Raw genomic sequence first — 20,522 nt, 5'->3', positions numbered from 1 at the left:
CAGACAAGTGCAGGAAGTAGGTATTTAAGAGACTAATAAAACACAAATAGTAGGCAGTATGTATTATTCATTAAGCTTTTATTTATATTGAAGTGGTTAGGCAAAAGAGCCCTTAAACACAACAGAAAAGGCAAGCTTCATTGAGTATGAATTAATAACACCTATCTATGGTTATCATGTAAGACACTGTCTTATGTGACCAATATTTTTCCCCCAAAATGACAGTGTTTTTATATAAGCTGTGCATAACCGACATCACACTTATTGCAAGCTGGTTCCGCTTTTTCAATAACCAGTACCTTAAAACAAGGCAAAATATACATGGTGGCAAAAACACGTCTTTTTCAAAGGGACCCATATCTTACAAGTGTTTCAATGTTCGATGCACAAGACAATGTACATATTTTTGCCAAAGAAAGAAAAAAAAATCAATAAAAAAAACATTACTCATGATGTCATAGGCCTGCAATTGACTTTTCTTTGCACCGTTTCTACTTGATACTGATAAACTTGGGAGTCTTATGAAAATTAGTGTGGGTATATGGTACGCATATATTCTTCACAATCTCACAAACACACACTCACACTTACACACACATATACACACCCTCTCTCGTTCTGCCCCTCTCACAGTTCCCTACCCTGCTCAGTGCTCAGAGGAAGCACTCTCCTTAATTGCATTCCCCAGCCCATTGATTATTTTAATGGTGTTTCATGCTACACAGTGGGGTTCTGCATGGCTACACCACATCAAGGTCACATACAGTCTCTAGACTTGAAAAAAGAAGCTGTACATTCACCTTGTTTCCATGTCTAGTCGTGTGTGCTTTCCTTCCGTGATAAAAAATGGCAATAATTGAGCATTGCTACTGTCAGTTTACATCAGAATAATGACAATTAAATTATCATAGCTTCCTCTAATCTGCAACCTTCTCCAAAATCATAAACTCATTTTGTGCATCACTGTCAGACAGATTTCCTTCTTTCATCGTGGACATTCCTTTCATAGTTCAGAGGAAGTATACAAGATTGCACCAGGTCTCTGATAAAAAACGTTTGTGGATCATTCATAATACCTGGCAGTACGCCGTCTCACTTTAACCACATTTAGGATGACATTTGTATCTCCGTGTGTTACGTAGTCAGTCATTAAACTGTCATCTTGCTCTTTAGACCATCATTTTTCTGCCAGCAATTACCTAGAGAAAATTTAATAGGGATGTGCAAATGTGAGCTGTGACCATGGTGACACAATTGTTTTTCGCCTCCTCCGCGCAGCACTTTGCCTGGTGAAACTTGGTGAGTACAATATGACCAGATGTTATAAATACAACATGGTAAATGAATGTGTCACAGTAAATGATGCCAACAATGCCAAAAAGCTTACATTCTCAATGTATAGTATTTCATTAAATTAAAGCTGAAATGAGTGACCAAGCTCAAGAGATATTTGGTTACATAATACATTATAACTTATTAGTTGTCACTAGCTTTTTTTTCATAAAACTTAGTTTTACAATAACTGTGACAGATTCACATCAGATTCTGAACTCATTTACTGAGGGGCTGTCAGTAAGTGTTTTCAATTTATATAATTTAAAACACATTACGCCTCTATTTTCAGTACTTCACATCTGCAATATACATAGTGAAAATCATTATGTAGTAACATTTGACTGGCAGCAAATAAGCATTGTGTATATAAAGGATATTGTTTGTGTAAACTCTTCAAGTCCATTCTCTCTCCTCCTGCCTCCTCTATTTTTTTATTTCTTATTTCTTCGGCCTAGTCCTTGCCTTCATGTTTGTTTCACTTGCACATTACATCACTAAAACCATCAGTTACTAGTACATACAGTACATCTTGCTGACAACTTCCTGTTACCATACCAATCAATGTGCTTATCATACATGGTTAATATTATATTATACATTACATCTCAATAGCAAAGACTATTTATACCTTATAGTCACTCAATTCATCATCAAATCAGCAACAAACAGCAAATATCCTAAACATACAGGTGTAGGATATCCAGTCAGACTGCAGCAACATTTCAAAAGCTAGCTTTGTTTTTGTTTTGTTTTTTCTTATTTGTGTGCTAAAGATGAGCAAATATGAAAGTCATCCCTACTGGGTATAATAAAAAGAGAACAGAAAACAAAGAAGATGTCATCGATTGTGATCACGTCTAGAAAGTCCCTACGACTAATTTTGTGTCCTTTGTGATTTAGACTCGTTCGTCAAGACTTCCTTCCCTTCTTCATCCTTTCATCTCTCCCTGCAGAGCCGGGGCGCTCTACTCGTGTGCGGCCTTCTTTAGGTGGTCCTGCTCCACCATGACCAGCTGAGAGTCCTCAGTCACCTCCAACAGAGCCGCCATCTCTGGGCTGTCTACATTCACCAGCTCCCCTTCCTCCACCTCCACGTGCACACCGAGCCCGTTCTCCTCCCCTCCCGGCTGGGCCTCGTTCTCGGTCACCTCCACCATTTCTGTGGTCTGCACGATCTCCTCCTCGCCCTCTCGGACCTTCTTCACGTGGAAGGTGAAGGGGGGCACGCGGTACACAGTGGACTTGGAGCGGGCGTACTCCGTGTGGTCGGGGGTTAGGGACTTCTTCACCTTATCTTTGGAGGTCTTCATCTTCGCCCTGCGCTCCTGGTTGGGGGTCATGCGGGTCCCGAGCTTGCCGATCTTCTTCTCCAGGTTGTGCTTGGTTTTCTCCAGGTTGTCGCGGGTTTTTTGTCTCGTCTTCTCCAGGTTCTCGCGGGTTCTTTGCTTGGTCTTCTCCAAGTTCTCCCTGGTCTTTATTTTAGTCTTCTCCATTTTCTCTTTGGAGAAGGCTTTCTTTATGTTGTCCACTTGCTGCTTGGTGGAGCGTTGGAGGCGTTTTGTGCGAGATTCTTCAATAATCTCCTCAATCTCCACCTCCTCGTCTGAGTTGATATTGGCTGGGACTCCCTCTTGTCCCTCCTCAGGTATCTGCTCGAGCCCCTCCACAGCTTTACCTTCAACTGCTGTCTCGCCTTTGGATGCCTTTGGTGCCTTCATATGGTCCTAAGAGAGAAAAACATAATGGAGAAAACACAGAATTACATCAAGATGTCACAATGTGTTAACAAAGCAGCATCTCCACTTTGACACTTACTACAAAATTAGAAGACGTGGTGCTACGGCAATTGTGTTTTATGATGAATGTAAATCATGACATTTCATTTAATATGTCGAGAGAAAATTATCATCCTGAGAAAGTCTAGTTAATGGCCTTTGGGTGAGAAATGAAATTGAAAATATGAGCATGGTATTTAAGTGATTCATGTGTCATCTGCACAGTCAGTGAATAAAGCACCTCGCTGCTTGTAGCAAGTGTAGAGTGCCATCTAGTGGTGCTTTTCATATTCCAAAGAATTCATGCACCAACAGGATTACATCCAGTTATTTTGTAAATCTTCGAAATAAAAAACATGTGTTGTTTTGCACTGTCTGACACATCCTTTGAAAATATAAAAAAAACTATGAGTCTTCAAAGAAAATCTATTTATCATCGGCAGATCTACAGTCATATTGAAACTAAAGCCAAGAGGCATTAACCTATAACCGCAGCTTCATTTCCTGCTACTGAGCCATCATTTTTTCATGTTTAAATCTTGAATTCACACACTTTGTTATGACATAAAGGCCTTTTCAGAGTAATCTACCGATCCACAAAAATGAGTTAATAGATAAATTAGTTTGGATAAAACAAAGATTATTTATAAATATATTATGCTCTTTAATTATAATGCTGCTTTGACTTCACAGGAAAGACTTTGTGGTTAGAAAAAAAATTCTACCATATGCTGTGCAGCATTAAAGCGATATCACACCTTGTATATAAATGTACCTAAAATGAGGGCACAGGCTTTAGTTTACACTTGCATACAGTACATTTCTAGTTATTCATTTTACCACTAAAAAATACGATTCAGTTATGCAAAGAGTTTTTTGTGACATTTCCATGTGTTTACTTTGTAATATCAGTTGATTGAGCAGCGACCGATATGCTGCTGATATATTACAGTCAGTCACCAATCAATCAATCAGCAGCACTGCAGCAAATATATTTTTATGGTGTTTGGCAGATCGCTGTGAGTAAGGTACCAGATATCCACGCATGGAGACGCAGTACCATGCAAAGAATGTGATCCTCCTAACTGGATATCTGTGACCTCCCCTCCCCATGAGGGATTAGTGGTCCCACCCCTGCTGCACCTCAGAGCCACACCTCACTGCTTCTCTGTGGATTTCATCCTTGCACCTACACCATCTTTACTGAGTTTGAAGATAACATCATGTACTTTTAATCAAGTCTTAATATATACATTTTAAATTGTATTCTTATGATTAATTCTTATTATTAATCTCCAGCCTGTCTGAGGGTTCACTATCAGATTTTTAGCATCAGGTAGAAAACAGAATATGCTCTCTTCTGGAGAGGTGATGAAAAATCTGGTTACTATCAGCTTGTTTCATAACACGGCCTCATCTGAAGTAGACGTTACAGCACTGCTGTTGACTGCAGATGCTTGTTTGTCTCAACACCTATTCATTGGGGTATACTTCAAAAACAAACAGTTCAATAAAGGCAACAGTAACCTGTCAATTAATCACCATCCCCGTGTCAACAGCTTAAATGAATGCATCACCTCTGACGAAAGCGAGCAACCTCATCATCCAATCTCATTTGAGATTGGATGGCTGTCACTTTAGATTACATCGCTTCAGCTTCTACTTTCCATAGAATGTCATTTTTTCAACACCTACCCCTCCCATCATCTCCTGTGACGCAACAGACGAGGACTTCTTCCCCTTTAGCCTGCATGTAATGCATTTTAATGAAAACGTGCTCCCTGAGATAATATATCAAACATATATTTCAACATGCAGGAGAGTGTAGCCGGATTAGATATACCTCCAGAATTCAGAGACGGATTAGTGCGCATGAGACAAGAATGAACACTGTGTGAATCTGTGATTTTGGAATATCAGAAAATGTTAAAGAAACTATAGTTTGTCTCATTTACGGTTTTCAATGTAATTTCAACTGGTATGTTTTTCCTGATAAATAAAAGGTCAAGGCAGTGTTGGTTTATCGCTGAAATATCAAAATTATTCTAGACTAACTTGAAGGGGTGTGCTCTGAAGTATTAACATGTAGTATTTCTAAAAATGACATGTCAGTTCTGATATCTCACTTGTGATAGACAGACACCTGTCAGATCACATGAGCAGCACATCTCAATATTGCCACACAATCCTATAAAAAAAAAAAAAAAGGAAGGAAGGAAGGAAGGACCCTGCCTCCTTAACTGGTGCTGCATATGGAGTGGGCTTGTACGACCCACTCGGTATAGGTTTATTTTGGTCTGGCCTTTCCCTCTCATTGGATTCCATGTACTGCTCTCTGGCAACCAGCCACTGCAGCGTTCACCCCCCACCCACCACCACCACCACCACCACCACCACCACCACTGACTGCACAACGACTCCCCTCCCCTCCTGCACAGCAACAGATAAACACAACGCTCTCTCACCATGGCAACCACCTTCCTCCTCATGTTGTCTCTGGTGGGCAATGAAGTTTAGCTGGATAAACAGCTGAGATCTCTACCACAATATAGCCTACCCACACGAGGTTCTCAGTTGTTGTGAGCACGTTACAATTAAACTTAAATTAAACACTGCACCTGCTTTGCAGACACCCACCCTGGGGAAAGTGAGGCCGGTCTGTAATAATAACATAAATGAGAGATATTTTTGTATCCATGAGCGCATGAACCCAACGCAACATTTTTCCATAGGTTTCATCATAGCAATGTAACACAGACTAGACTGAACAGGAGAAGTACACTAGATATATTTAAAACTTATGATGATATTTAAGATAACCTCTGCACAGTAATCCTGTGTTCTCAAAGTACACAGAAAAACACAGTGAATAGCTGTGTAAGAAGTGACCTCATACGTTCCTGGCAAAACGTGTTTGCCGCTGTGGGGTAAGTTTGGCTGCTGGGCTAAAACTGAAAGCCAGTGAGTTAAGCTTACATTTTAAAAATACATGTATAAGTGCATCTCTTGTGTTCCTGTAAAAAAATAACTCTGAGGAAAGACAACCTGGGTGTAAAAATACCCACGAACAAATGCACGAGTGTGAGCCCAACCTCACACACACAGGGGCACAGGCACAGTTTTTTTCCATGAAGCCAAACTGTGAACACCTTTCATAAGAAATAACAGCAATCCCAGAACAGGAAGGTTCCATGGCAGATGGAAAAACAGCAGTGAAGTCATACAAAACAGGGACATTACAACACGGACAAGGATCATGTCAATTTCATACTAACATTATGCAATCATCATGTTTTTCTGGGAACAGGCAAATATTTATGATTTATAGCTGGTGGCTGATGGAAGTCAAAGCACCCCACATGGTGTAGGGTTTCTATACGTACTCAAAGAGTTTTCTATAATGACCTTAAAGCAGAAGGAAGCGATCCGGTGGTTTTGGCTAACTTCCTGTCAGTCGATGGAGTTAGCAGTCCCCGCCCTCGTCCCTACGTCACCGCATTCACGCACATCCCTTGGCTGCACACACAGAGAGGACCGCCCCTTTATGCCGTTCTCTCTCCTCATTGGATAAAGGTTGTAGGATACAAGGAAAGTTTTCTCCTCGGCTTACAGCAGAGCAGAGAGTGACTGACAGACCCATGTTTCAGACCAAACACTCTATATAAGTGATTGCTGTCGGCAGATATAACTATTTAAGACTTATATTAACACAAACATTCCGCTTACTTCTGCTTTAAGGGTCTTTTTTGGTGGATTGGGTTTGAATGGCTTTATCATGTGATGCTGGTCAAATCCTAGCATTATTCCACATGATTCACACATGCAATTCACCAAATTGCAACCTGGTTCTCCGATTAAGTACTTTAAAAGTATGACTGATGCACTGAGTTTTGAGGCCAATGCCAGTATCGGGCAATTAAGTGTTGAAAAAGCTGATAAGGACATGTTGCTTGACAGTAATTGTCCAAAAAAATACCTCGATTCGTGGGAACCCATAATAAAAAAAAACGAAACTTTCCTAGCGGGAACATTTTGTTGTTTACATTCTTACAACCTGACTCAGTCCCATGTATCTGTGGAAATGGTGATTATATCAGCAAACCCTGTTTGGCTTTTCACTGCCTGATTACAAACCAAGAGAAGCTTGAGGAAGGAGATGGTAGCTCCATTAGTGTCCCTGTGTTACCTTCCTCTCCTCCCACCTACCGGCAGTGGAAAACTCAGAGCTGAGTTTGTGTGTGTGTCTAAGTGTGTGTTTACTGACAAAGGCTAGGGGAATGGTGACTGAGTGTACGTGTGCTCTTCTCAGTGAGAGGTTCTGTTGGTATAAAGTTTCTTTACTCCAAGTACAGTAAATCATACCTCATGGAAAAACTGGCTCAAATATTTGTGAACTCTGTCCCTGTCTCTCTCTCTCTCTCTCTCTCTCTTTGATTTGCTCGGACCATCCAGCAAACTTTTTTTTTTACGAAGGAGGGACAACACAGGAGCTGCAATAAAAAGCCCCGGGTGACTTTGAAGAGAGATTCTGGTAAACAGCCTAAGACCGCAGCGTCTGGGGGAATGAATCAGCCACAACAGGAAAGGACATAGTAAACTGGGTGTTAATTTATTTCCAAGGTATTTTCTCAGTTCATAGTGAAAAATATTTGTTTCAAAAACCCTTGTTTTCGAAGTGTTTATATAACAACAGCATTGCTTTTTTCATTGTCTAAATATTATCAGAGGCAACTGCTCTCTGTGTGACTCATACAAGGACCTGGCGGTAATTTAACTCGCCGGCGGTTGCCACGGACAACGGAGCAAACAGTGTTCTCTACATGAACTATATAGAGAACACAGCAGCTTGGACTAAATCCACAGGCATTTACCATCCTCTGTCTCTTGAGCTACTGCAAACATAAAAATAAATACAAATAACCACAACATACTGTTCAGAATATATTGTGCATTCAATTTTTGAAAATGTATAAAATATATTATATATAGAATGTAATGTATTACGTGAGTATTATATATCAAATATAACATTAAATAAATGATTACATTCAGCTCAGACTGATTGCAACAGTTTCCATTTTGTGTAGAAGCCGAACATTATTAACAATATTGCAATGTTAGCAATGTGGATTACAAGTCTGTGCACAATAATATTCACTGTACATGCACACACCACTCCTTGAGGAGCCGTGTGTGTCTGCCTTATGAGGCAGCGTGATGAAAGGCCTCCGTGGTGAATCACAGGAGCAGCTGTCTGATCCTGTCCAGTCCTTGCAGCTGTGCACTTAGCTTTCACAATGAGTGATATCACACTGACCCATGTGCCCATCCAGGATAGAGGGGGCGGGGGGCAAGGGGAGGGGGGAGGAGGAGGCCAAACGAAAGATTGACATGAAGCAGAGGTGTAGGTTCGCGTGTCGGAGCGCTATGCAGTCCAGAAACGTGATGCTTTGATCTCTAAAGAGTGGTCGCAGGCTAAAATAAGGAGGCTAATGTGCTCAGGTCATTAATATTGAAGCCTCCCACACTCACCTTCATCAGGCTCAAATCATTCACAGCAGACTACTGGACCAGCTGCCCACTACTCCAGGCATATTGGGGTTTTTCACAATGCAAACTCTGTTCATGACAACCTCCTCTGGTAGCAGCGTGTGTTGGGTAATGGAAATATTAACAACCAATCCCGATCCGTGTACGGACAGATTCATTCAAAGAGAAGGGCCTCTGTGTAAACCCCACAGCCGCCATGGCGACGTCATGTTTGGTGCCCACCACAGGAAGGGAGTTCTTTGGTTTTTCTGTCACGGTGATTTGCGATTTCACACACACACGCACAAGGGGGAAGCCCTTTTCCACAGCTCAGCCTTCCCACATCCATGACTCTGTAGCCAGTGGAATCCCAGGGTCAGTCCCATGCAAAGACAGCAAATGTACTTTTCCATTTATGTCTCTGTGTGAACTGACAGCTACAGTGCTGGAATATATTATATAACTGTCCCTTTCTCTCTAATGGTGCCATTCATATTGACACTGAAGGGGCGCAGTTAAGTTTCAGCCAAATCAAACACTCAAATGTTCCAGTCATTTGCCAGAATGATTGACACTATTTTAGGCACATGCAAGAATTCCTACATCCTACTGCACTGAACAAAAAACATGAAGATGTTGAAGATTATAATTGTTTTTTATCCTTTTTTATGTGCACAACACAGATTACCATTTTATAGGATAATGTGATGTGAAGTGAGAGCATGAAAAATTCACCAAAGTGAATATAGGACTGGGCTGAGCTTCAGGAAACTGTAATAGCACAATTACATTACATTAGGCCAATATAATGATTAATGACCAATTACTTCTCCCATATAACACCTGGTAATGGGAAGGGCGGCATGCAGCCATCCCACAGTGCTTTGTGTTCTGAACTGAGCAATTGTTTGTGTGAGAATGACTTGTATGGCCAGGACACTTTAGATGGAAAAATTGACAGCAGATTGCACAGATCTTTTTTTCTCTTTGCTGTTCTAGTGTGCAGCCTCGCTACCAACATGCGCGGAAACACATCCATTGGAGAATTGATTAAGCATTATATTTACGATGCATAATAAATTAATTCAGAGTGTTATAACCTTAAAGCAAACTGTCCAGTTATGTGAGTAGTAATACCTAAAACAAAGAAAGAAAGCCAAAGTGGAGCAATCCTGGAATAAAACAAGAATACCGTCTTCAAATAATTAAAGGTTTCCTCTTACACCGACAACATAATTTAGTACCATTTGTATTATTTATAGAATAATCATCCTAAACATCCATGTGCATGCAAAACATAATCCCAAGGGTACCCAAAACCCACGGGACGTCCCGCCTCTCTCTGACAGTCTATAACTCACATCCTGGTGACAATAACAGCGAGCCGCCGCCGCCGCAGCAGCAGCAGCAGCAGTGGGAACCAGAGACCGTCTTGCGATGGAATCACACCAGCTGCGGTGCCCGTCAACATGTAACCGTTGCCACCCTTGAGGGCTCAGAAGCCATTACTATGTTTTTACATTGAGTACTCAGTCTGTGTGCTCATGGGTCGGACCACACCCAACTCTTCAAAGCCTTCATTTTGATATCAGCTACCAACCTGTAGTTTTGTGTCTGTATCTCACACAGATAAACATGTCAACACCTGCTGAAGCACTCGAGGCACGTCTGTGGTCGTTCCTGCTACAGTAGGTAGGCCATGATGACACACACACACACACACACACACACACACAGACTGACAAGGTGAAAACAATATCAGTCACACATCGTCACACAGAGTAAATCTACCTTCAGGGTAACCTAACTGTCACAGACTTTACTTGTCAAAAGCACTTATTTTATTAATGATAAATGTATGGATAAAATAAATAAATGCTTTTAAATGATGTCTGTACTGGTATCTGGATATGCAGACAATACCAGGAGTTTCAGTGGAAGAGGTTTTGAGATACCCACTGCACTGAGAGCAGCTGCCCTCCATAAATCTTTTTCAATTAAGGTAAATAAAAGAATGACAGGACACATGCACTGTAAAAACTCACAGCATGAATCCAAACAGCCACAACGCGCACACACACATTCATGTGGAAACACAGCCACACAGCCACACACACACACACACACACACACACACAAACACAGATACATAATGTAATTAATCAATCAATTGGTGCTTGTGTTTCTAAATTCAGACCGAGTCAATGAAACAGGACACTACACCATTCCACTGCTTTACTGCTGGTGTATTTATAATCAAAAGCAACATAGTGGTTTCCCTTAATATACTGAGGCAGAAAATTTAGCCAACTTTTAATTTTGGCAATGGGCGAGTAGATCAAGGGTGTGCCTACAAATCTTGGAATAAACAGCATGGAGGGTATCAGACGCCTACACAGAGTAGTGATGTGGTATGAGGACACATTTCTGTTCGCTAGCCAAGACGCTGGATGACAACTACGACTGTTCAAATGGAGGGGTGACCTGATCGGTGTCCCAGCTGGTAAATCCTGTCTGCTGCTGCGGGATGGGGATGTTCAGTGAGACGGCAGTGAGATCAGGCATCAGGGAAGATAAAATCAGTTCTTACAACAGGAGCAGTATCTTCTTGTGGACCTTAAGAAATATCTCGCAACCCAACGAAACAACTGGACTGTAAGATGTTGTACACATGCAAATTTGCTGGTGTTTGCTAAAAATTGCTACAGCATAGTACTGCGATAGTTTGGATGGCAATATTTTATAGATAAACAAACGCCAAGTATCGATCTGAACAGACTATTAAAGCAGAAGTAAGTGATATATTTGTGTTAATAGAAGTCTTAAATAGTTATATCTTCCGACAGCAATCACTTATATAGAGTGTTTGGACCGAAACACGGGTCTGTCAGTCACTCTGCTCTGCTCTGAGCCGAGGAGAAAACATTTATCCTATCCTACAGTTTTTATCCAATGAGGAGAGAGAACGGCATGCAGGGCTGTGTGTGCAGCCAAGGAACGCCGTGAATGTGGCGACGTAGGGACGAGGACTGTTATGGTGCGTTCAAGGAAACTCGTATTTTTCCGACCGTGAAGTCGTATCAGTTTGATCTGGTACGAGTTCACCGGTCGGAAGTTACGAGTGGCCGTTATAGTGACTTTCACCGGTAAAACAGGTCGGAAAAACACGAGTGGGTTGCCTGGAACGCTACAAAGTCGTAAGTTGTGACTTGAAGCTGTAATTTACGATTTCAAAAGCCTGCCTCGAACGCAGCATTAGCGAAAACGACCGGACCACTTACTTCTGCTTTAAGTTTATCTTATTAGAAAAAACAAAGTTTTCATTTTGAGACATAATTTGCAGTTTAACCCCCCCTCCCGAATAAATCGCAATGTATCGCAGCATGCTGCAATATTTTTAATATTGCAATAATATATCGTATCAAGACAGAAGAATTGTGATAATATCGTATCACAGACCCTCTGGTGATTCCCACCCCTAGTGTTTGCACACACACACACACTAGCACTTGTTCAAGAACTTTCTAATTGCCATACCACATAAATTAATATAACAATGTCTGACCTACATAATGTAGATCACAGATTGTCTGTAAGTGCTGTGGGAGACTCCACCTGTGCTGATAGAAAAGACACGCATACTGTATATTAGATATGTAGATCTATTTACAGTCAATAATAATTATATACCATGTGTGGTGTTTCCACGTGTTGGTGAAGCACAGATCCTCTTTCTGCTGCACATATATATGAATTACAGGGACACGGGATAGGCTGCAGAAACACTGTCAGCAAATCTACCCCCTATATTGCAAACAGTGTTGTATACTTGATCTGATCTGAAAAAGCACAGCCCGTAACAAATGTAGCGTAGTGATAATAGTCTGGTTAGATACATGCAGTCTCTTCTGAGTCTTAGCAACTCAAACTGGTCGTTGTTGTTGGAAAACAGAGAAGCAAAGGGAACAATAGTCGACAGAAGCTGGCTGGTGCACAAGTGACATGAAAGACAGAAAGGTTTTTAAAGCAGGAACAATGGTTTTGATCATTTCAAACCACAAAAAGTCACTTGTGCAAGTCTGCGTATGATAAAAAGAAAAAGAGAGGGTGGGGTCGGGGTGTTTTCACATCCACATTCAGTTAGAGAAGCCAAAAGAAACCAAATTCTGGCGCCATGGTGTCGCTGATCCCTGCTAAAACAAATCAGACGAGAGGAGGGAACTAGCAGAGAAGTCTAACTTTAAAGGAGTAGTTTGACATTTTGGGAAATTGATTTGCCTTCTTGTCAAGAGTTAGACAAGAAGACTGAAGAAACAGAATGTGTATATTCCCTAAAATGATGAACTTTTCTTTGAAGGGCAGGTGTCCTCAGAATTTTAACTCAATTTTTTTGACTCCCAATTATGCCATAATATAAGCAACCTGCATGAACTACTAAGAAATCTTTTGCATGCAGGTGCTCACACGCCACCAAGTACTGGAACTCAGCACTGGCTCAACATAGTAGCTGACATGCAACAGTGAAATGTGGAGCCTTCCAGATATCTTTCCACTCCACTGAAAGAGAGGACCAGAGCGGGAGAGAAAGACAGAGAGGAGCGACAGGAAGAGAGCGACATAGTGAACAAGCACTCTGGCAAATAGTGAACAAGCCGTGCCTTTAGTCCTGGATTAGAATTGTGAGTGGGAGTAAAAAGGGGCTAAGTCGACAGTGGTGGGGGGGCGACGGGGCAGAGAGGTGAGGGAGGAGAACAAGTGGGCGTGCTGGCAGGAGAAGCGCAGAGATGCCAGCAGGATGAATCACAACACCAACTTGGTGCTGCTAGTTGAGTGCTTCGGTCCTCCTCGGCTGCTTACTGGTGCCTGCAAGAGGCTGGTTAAGAGCTTTATAACTATCCTGTATGTGTGTATGTGTGTGTGTGATGAGGCTGAGATCTGATTTATGTCTGGAAACAAAGATTCAGAGCTGAAGCTGCCAAAAAAGGCTTTGGCTGAATCACCGCGTCTGCAGTTAAGTGGAATTGAGTTATTTCATACCCGTCTGAGTTTGGTTAATGGATATTAAAGAGACGTGGGCTGGGCTGGGCCGGGCTGGGTCGGGGTAGTAGTGAGGCTTGTTAGCTATGATCCGAGCTCCGGAGAAGGTCTGTGAATTCGGTGTTGAATAAGTAGACTGTAACTGAGAAGTCTTACATCGCCCTAATAGAGTTGAGCACATGGCTATCACTGTCCTTGAACCACAGCCAAACACGCTGAATCCAGACACACACAGCTCTGTCTCACACTCTTGATGGACACACACTATCACGTTGCAAAGACTGGATTAATCCACATAATCAAACGGATAATGTGCATTATGACAGACACACAATACTCTGGTTCTGACGGCTGAATCACACCTTAAGGAAAAGGTTTTATAAACATGTATCACTGAAATGAGAACTCACACTGGGACCTGCAGGAACTACAGTGTTTTACTGGTTATAAAGAACTTAAGCTGCCTTCAAATTCAATGCATCAACATGGAAGATGTGGCAAATTCCACTTTTCTAGCTGGTATTAATCACATTTTTTTTTTTTAAGTTGAGGTGGAAGGCTGTGTAATGACACACAGGAACTCCTTCTTTCCTGTGGATCATCCAGATATAGAGTTCCTCCCTTTTCTGCTGCTGTTGAACTGTTAATACATCTTTCACAATCTACTGCCACTACAGCTAACTTACATTTCCAGTCACTTCTGCACATCTCCATTAGTGCTGTGCAGTGCTACCAAACTACTGTTAACAAACTGACCCACGTCACGCTTTCCACGCAGTCGTCATCACTTTGTACTTATTTACTTCCTATTGCCCGGTTACGTGTTGAGCAACTAAATTGAGCAATTAAATAAAATAAAGGCAGACATTTGGTGACTGGCTGTTATGACTGGTTGATCGGTGGATGTGACTGAGCTTCCAGTTCAAAGAATTTCATCGGATTCACTTTGTGACCCCACTGCTGGTGTAGCATTGGTTTCCAGGAAATGAGTGACTTCTCTCTAGGCATCGTAAAAGAACTAAATCAAATTAGATTTATAGCAAATCAGGCAAAGACAAATCTCCCTCTGTGGCTTCTGTTTGCATGGAGAGGACCAGCATGAAGCCGGAGCCATCTGCCTGGGAACAGACAACCCTTGGAGGACTGTGTCTGACCCTGTGTCCTGAGCGCTCTGTTGTAATTTGTGATATCTGTGGAAAGAAGTGTTGGGGCTACTGCGGAGACCGCTACCACACAGCAGGCCCCTCTTCTGTACAAGCCTCCTACTGTTGCCTGGACCGGCCGCATGGAACACATGGAGGGCTGAACTAACATTTTTTGGTTTAAACAACAAAACTAAATCATATTTTTTACATTTTTAATCTTGCATGACTGAGGGTAACACACTCCTAAAAATATATATACCGTACACACAGTTGGAATAATTTTGTTTTCAGACACATTCCTCTATTTCACAGTGATATGTTTGGAAGAGATTGATCAATAAAGTTTTTTAGAATATATAATAAATCACACTGTCACAATAGTTTCACGAGAAGAAGTAAAAAAAAAAATTATTCTAACTTTATAAGTGACAGTGTATATAGATATACAAATTTCCAGGCCTGAATAAGTAACAGTAATACAGGACTGAGAAGGAAATTTGGTTTTATTTATTGATCTTGCACTCTTAAATCATGTTTTATCTTGTTTTTTTTATTTATCGTACTTGCTTGCTTTTTTACCCCTATTTTGTGTAAACGGAGGCCGACTCACTTCACTGTAAACCGAATCTACCCACAGAGGGCACGAATAAAGTGACTTGTCCTTGTTGGCAGAAACAGAAAAGCCACCACAAATTCACAATGATTATATATTACCATCACTGTGCATCATAAAAGCCACAGTATCTCATCAGGATCTTGTTGTTGTTGTTAACAGTTTCCATCTAGGTTTATTTCCTGATAATTTGCCATGAGCAAACGCTTCAACAGGAAATTAAACCCCCAAGGCAGAACCAAAATACTCAAATCTCGGGCAACGTGAGACTAACGGGGAAATTATGGAAATAAACTTGAACCACCGCATTTGCCTCTCTTGACGCCCAGAGGGAAGACACATGCAGACACAGTGTGAAAGCAGGGCTCAAGTACATCAGTGTCCATTTGTGCTCCACAGGGTTCTGATGACCCTCAGCTGCTACAAGGACACTCACAGTCAGGGGTTTGTTATTCTAAAAGCCGGGCTTCACAAGTCCTGATAGACACCACCCAAGAGGGGGGGGGGGGGGTAAATGTCCAACTGTTGTACCTAACATACCCCCAAAATGTGAGGGCAATCCTTGGACAAGAATGAAGACATGTGATTAGGGACGCAGCCGACGCACCACGCTGCTTCATATTTCAGCCCCTTGAGAAACCACAGCAACATCATTGTTGCAGTGTTAGATCAGACATGTAAAGATAGACCGAGGTGTGTTAAAAATATTTTTGACTATATCAGATTTGTACTGGTGGAATGCTACAAAGTGCATTTACTGAAGTACTGAACTTCAAAGTCAAAGTTTTGTTTTATTTTATGCTATTTCGTATACTTAAACACTTTCTGTGATCTTGTAGATTCAACTCCACTAGATTTACTTGGTTAAAGGGATAGCTCAACATTTTGCCATAATCCCTATAGTCATAGCAGTAGGTTTGTTACCTTTAACGCTACGCTACGGAGGCTCATGGGATTTCTTGGTTTCCCTCATCAAATTCATCAAATACACAATCCACCAACTCCAAAACGCTCTCATGGACAAGTTGTGACCTGCACATTCACCACGCTATGAGATAATAACGAAGCATTACAAGACTGAGTTGTTTTCGAGGCAAACGCAGAGACTGCTTGCTGAAAAACTGCCCCTGATGGAAACGTGCATCAGCAGTTTTGCATGAATATACCTCTTCATGGGCCAATTTGCCAAAATGTTGAACTATCCCTTTAAATAATTTAGCATATTACAAAGCATAGTCATCTAATAAATTAGTATGTATCATTAATTCATGCTACCTAGTAAAATATAAAGTAGTTTGAGTCGGACTTCCATCTGCAACATTAGTAATGCCCATAAATTGATGTAATGATTATAATCTATTGGGATATTATTATAAATAATGAGTACCTTTACTTTTTCTGATTTATGTGTATTTTTGGTGCAAATATTTTATTTATTTTATTGAATACTACAGTTTTACTTTAACTTGTAAATGGTGATTAAAATGATCTGAATACTTCCCGCACCCCTGCTGAGACGACTTCACTGCCACACCCTGCTGTTGCCGGGGGATACTGCGTGCCACCATCATTGCAGGTTTAATTATAAAGCATCACTGTCAAAGTCTTTCCGGGTAGAAGTCCTGCAGTACGCGGCTATTCTCAGAGAGTCCACAGACAGAGTGACAGAGGAGGGGAGGATAAATACTGCACCTGCAGTTCAGAGTCAGTATTGGCTTCACAAAGCAGAGTGTAACGTCCTACACAGCAAAAGTAACGCTATGAAAATGTTTCACTTGCCTTACTCAAATTCTAGCCTCACTTGACATTGACACTGTGGGTGAAAGCCAATATTGGAGAGGAATGACCACACACACACACACACACGCTAGTGTTACTATACTTGAGAGGATACTGGACTACCTTACATTAATGCCACAGACGTTTACGGTAACCTTAACCATAACCTCTACATGCTTAACCCTAACTCTCATCTCGTCCCTCGACTAATACTAAGTCTAAACGTATCCCGCTCTAACACATTAACACACAAACAGACAGTGGAAAGTGGTAAAACCTGACTGAGAGCCAGTGTTGATGTGCATGGGTGCCAATATCTGACCAGCCCATTTGTCAGTCAGTTAAACCGGACACGGCGCGGCCATCCCCTGGCAGTAAATAGACCGGCGTGGGAGACCGAAACAGCTTCTGCGCCATGGAAGCTGCGGCTTTTACAACTGCTTTGTTAGTGTGACAGACAGTCGCCCGGTTTAGACGGCGATAAGAGCATCGCATCTTCAACAGGAAGTGGTTTCTTCTGCGCCTGTTGAAGCACATTTCAAACCAGAATCTCAGAATAGAAGCATTAAAATGTCAAGCTTTATAAAAGAGTGCAAGAACTTGAAACAAGATCCACATCTGCAAACTGTCAACTCCTCTTCTATGTCCAGTATCCTACACTTTAAATTTTGCAATTGAAAAGACGAGTACAGTGCCACAAACAGCGGGAGGCACCTGCTTTGCGGAGTAATTTATTAAGGCCCAGTGTCTATGATTGGATTTCTGCTAGATGCCGATAGTGTAACCTGCTCCCACAGTGGACATCCCGGGAGGGGGACGTGAAAAATTTCGTGCCTGCTAACGCAGATCCTGAAGTAAGCTCTCCTCACGAGAGGCCTGCGAGTCGCAAATTCACTGCAGCTAATGCTTATTTAAGAGAATCCTCTCTCTGCACACAAGGTATGATACGTGACGTGTGTCAGGTGACTAAAACTGACAGTTTTTTGTGGCTGTGTGATTTGTGGTGTAATGACGAACTCCAGATCGAGAGCTGCTGCTGCTGCTGCTGCTGTTCGTGCACGCTGAGCTGCAAGCTGCAGGTTCACCAGCCAGACATGACAGCACGTCCGGCTAAAAAAAGAGCTGCTCAACAACTTCTCAGTTGCACAACAGTAGTTTGTGCTCTCACATGTGAAGTAATATTTTTTGATTATTCATTTAGTTTTGTTTGATCTAAACTCTTTCCTAGGGAGACGATACCGTGCTCCCTAAAAACAACAACTTTGGAGACATCTTCATAATATAAACGACTTTTCATTTTACAGCAGCCGGCCAACTTTGTGTCCTCTAAGCAGTCGAGAGGTTGGGCGTTGCTTCTGTCTCAAGTAGCCCCTCATGCCAGTGTTTATAGGCCTTATATTTTTATTTACACCCACAGGTCTTTATATAGTCGGTTGGGTAATCACAGAGTCCTGTGGAATGGGAGAGGTCAATACCTGCCTTCTTTTTTCCATGGAAGCTACTGGTATTCCCTTCACTGGTAAGGAGGAGGAGGAGGAGGAGGAGGAGGAGGAGGAGGAGAAGCCCACACCTCACTGTCTGAGCACGGACACACAAACTGTCCAACAGTGGAGAGCAGTGTGCGATACTTCGTAAACATCACGGCCTCGTTTACGTTGGAGGAAAAAGTGATTTTTGAAATTTATGTCATGGAAAGCGCAGCAGAGGACAGCTGGCGGTTTACTAGGAACACCGAGCTAATACTAACACACTCTAACACAGCAGCAGCAGCAGCAGCCCTGCAGTAAACTCTACCTCCATGGCAGCTAAGACTGTTTTATAGAGGTGCTAATTCAACTTAACACACATTTAGGAGGCTGCAGGAACTGAAAAGCGACAATTATTTTCATGCAGCCCAGCGTTTGTATGTAATGCAATAATAAAAAGGTTCAGCTTCATGAAGGCAGGACTTGGTGCTACAGTGACACAGCTCTGACTCTCTCTATCTGATGATGATGTGATGTCAGAAGCTTGTAGCTCTTCAGGTGCATTTCACACTTCCTCCCGACTTTCCTTTGTGATGTGGGGAATGCAACACACCCCTTCTCAGGGTGAATGTGTAATTTCAGCGTATGCACTTCAATAGTCACATGCAAACTATTAATCATGTTCATTTTCCAAGAGTTTTTGATTAAAACATTCTCTATCTAGAACAAAATGATTGAAGAACCAGCTCCTACTCCGCCCCCCACCACCACCACCACCACCCCCACCACCCAGTCACCTGGTAGATGAGGACTTTGAAGTGGCGCCTCTTGAGCAGCTCGTTCTCGTTGCTCTCCAGCTTCTTGATCTGGCCCGCCTGCTTCTCCAGGTTGCTGCGCACCGTCTTGACGTTGACGCTGACCTTGCGCACCTTGTCCAGCATTTTGTTGACGGTGTTGGCCGTGCCGACGTGATTCTTGGACAGCTTGGCCAGCTCGCCCTGGATGCTGGACACCGACTTCTCCATGGCCTCCTGCCGCGCCTCCAGGCCGTTCTGGGTCTGCTGGATCTGGTCCACCACCCCGATGATCTTGTCCAGCAGAGACAGGACCATGACCCCGTTCATCTGGGCTTCGCTCTTGCCTCCGGAGGCCAGCACCAGGTCCACCTCCTCTGTGGGGTCGTCGTCGTCGTCGTCGTCCACTGGGGGTTCGGTGGCGGCGCCCACCAGAGCCACCTCGTCATCGTCGTAGGACACCTCCACCAGGCCTGTGTGCTCCTTCTTGACACCTGCATCCGCCATGACTGTCAACTCCAACTTGCAGCCTCACTACAGATAAAAATACACGACTGAAAAACAACCTACGGGAGCCCTGCTGCGCAAAAACTCAGTCCCTGATCCTTTCTCCTTTCCTTTTGGACAACTTTCTCTACCTCTTATTTCCCTCTTCCTACTCTACTTTACACTTTATCTCTCTCTTCACCCTCAGTCTCTCTCGCACTCTGCCCTCTCTGTCTCTGTGTGTGTCTCTCTCTCTGCCTCTGCTCTCGGATGCCAGCCAGCCAAGGGGAGTAGGGCCTCTCACAGCTGAGGCATGTGTGCCCTGACTCAAATGCCTCTGCTCCCTGTGAAACCAGCCCGTCAAACTTTTCCCTTCCTACGCCCACCGGCCCCCACCCAGGCTTCCCTTTGCCGCTGGGACTCCACCCCATTCTGCCCCCCCCACCCCACCCCTAACACCCAAGCACAGGGCAGCATATCTGAAGTCTCCACCTCTTCATGGTGACATGACACTCCTCCCTAATGGGGAAAAGTGACGGCCACCACAGGCGAGATCCCGTCCT

The 20,522-nt window shown here is 42.7% G+C and overlaps 1 protein-coding gene across 1 annotated transcript; it reads right to left on the bottom strand.

The window, feature by feature from the left end:
* Positions 1 to 1,804: 1,804 nt before the first annotated feature.
* cavin1a (caveolae associated protein 1a) lies at positions 1,805 to 20,307 on the bottom strand. Its single transcript, XM_085783933.1, has 2 exons — positions 19,477 to 20,307; positions 1,805 to 3,059 (listed from the first exon to the last, which is right to left on the bottom strand). Exons 1-2 carry the CDS (start codon positions 19,978 to 19,980, stop codon positions 2,301 to 2,303), a joined length of 1,263 nt encoding a protein of 420 aa, XP_085640059.1. The 5' UTR covers positions 19,981 to 20,307; the 3' UTR covers positions 1,805 to 2,300.
* Between the last annotated feature and the right edge of the window lie 215 nt (positions 20,308 to 20,522).

Source organism: Trachurus japonicus, chromosome 8 (genome assembly GCF_045865225.1).
Source record: "Trachurus japonicus isolate A0001 chromosome 8, Traja_1.0".
NCBI classification, from domain to species: Eukaryota; Metazoa; Chordata; class Actinopteri; order Carangiformes; family Carangidae; genus Trachurus; species Trachurus japonicus.
The sequence above is the reverse complement of the archived record's forward strand: the minus strand, read 5'-3'. Positions and strand labels throughout refer to the sequence as shown.

What these genes read in the sequence shown, in the direction of transcription:
- cavin1a (XM_085783933.1), bottom strand. Translation starts at nt 19,980, where the DNA reads ATGGCGGATGCAGGTGTCAAGAAGGAGCACACAGGCCTGGTGGAGGTG. An exon ending in TCAAAGTCCTCATCTACCAG is followed by an intron (nt 3,060 to 19,476) that starts GTGACTGGGTGG and finishes TTTCTCTCTTAG; the next exon opens with GACCATATGAAGGCACCAAA.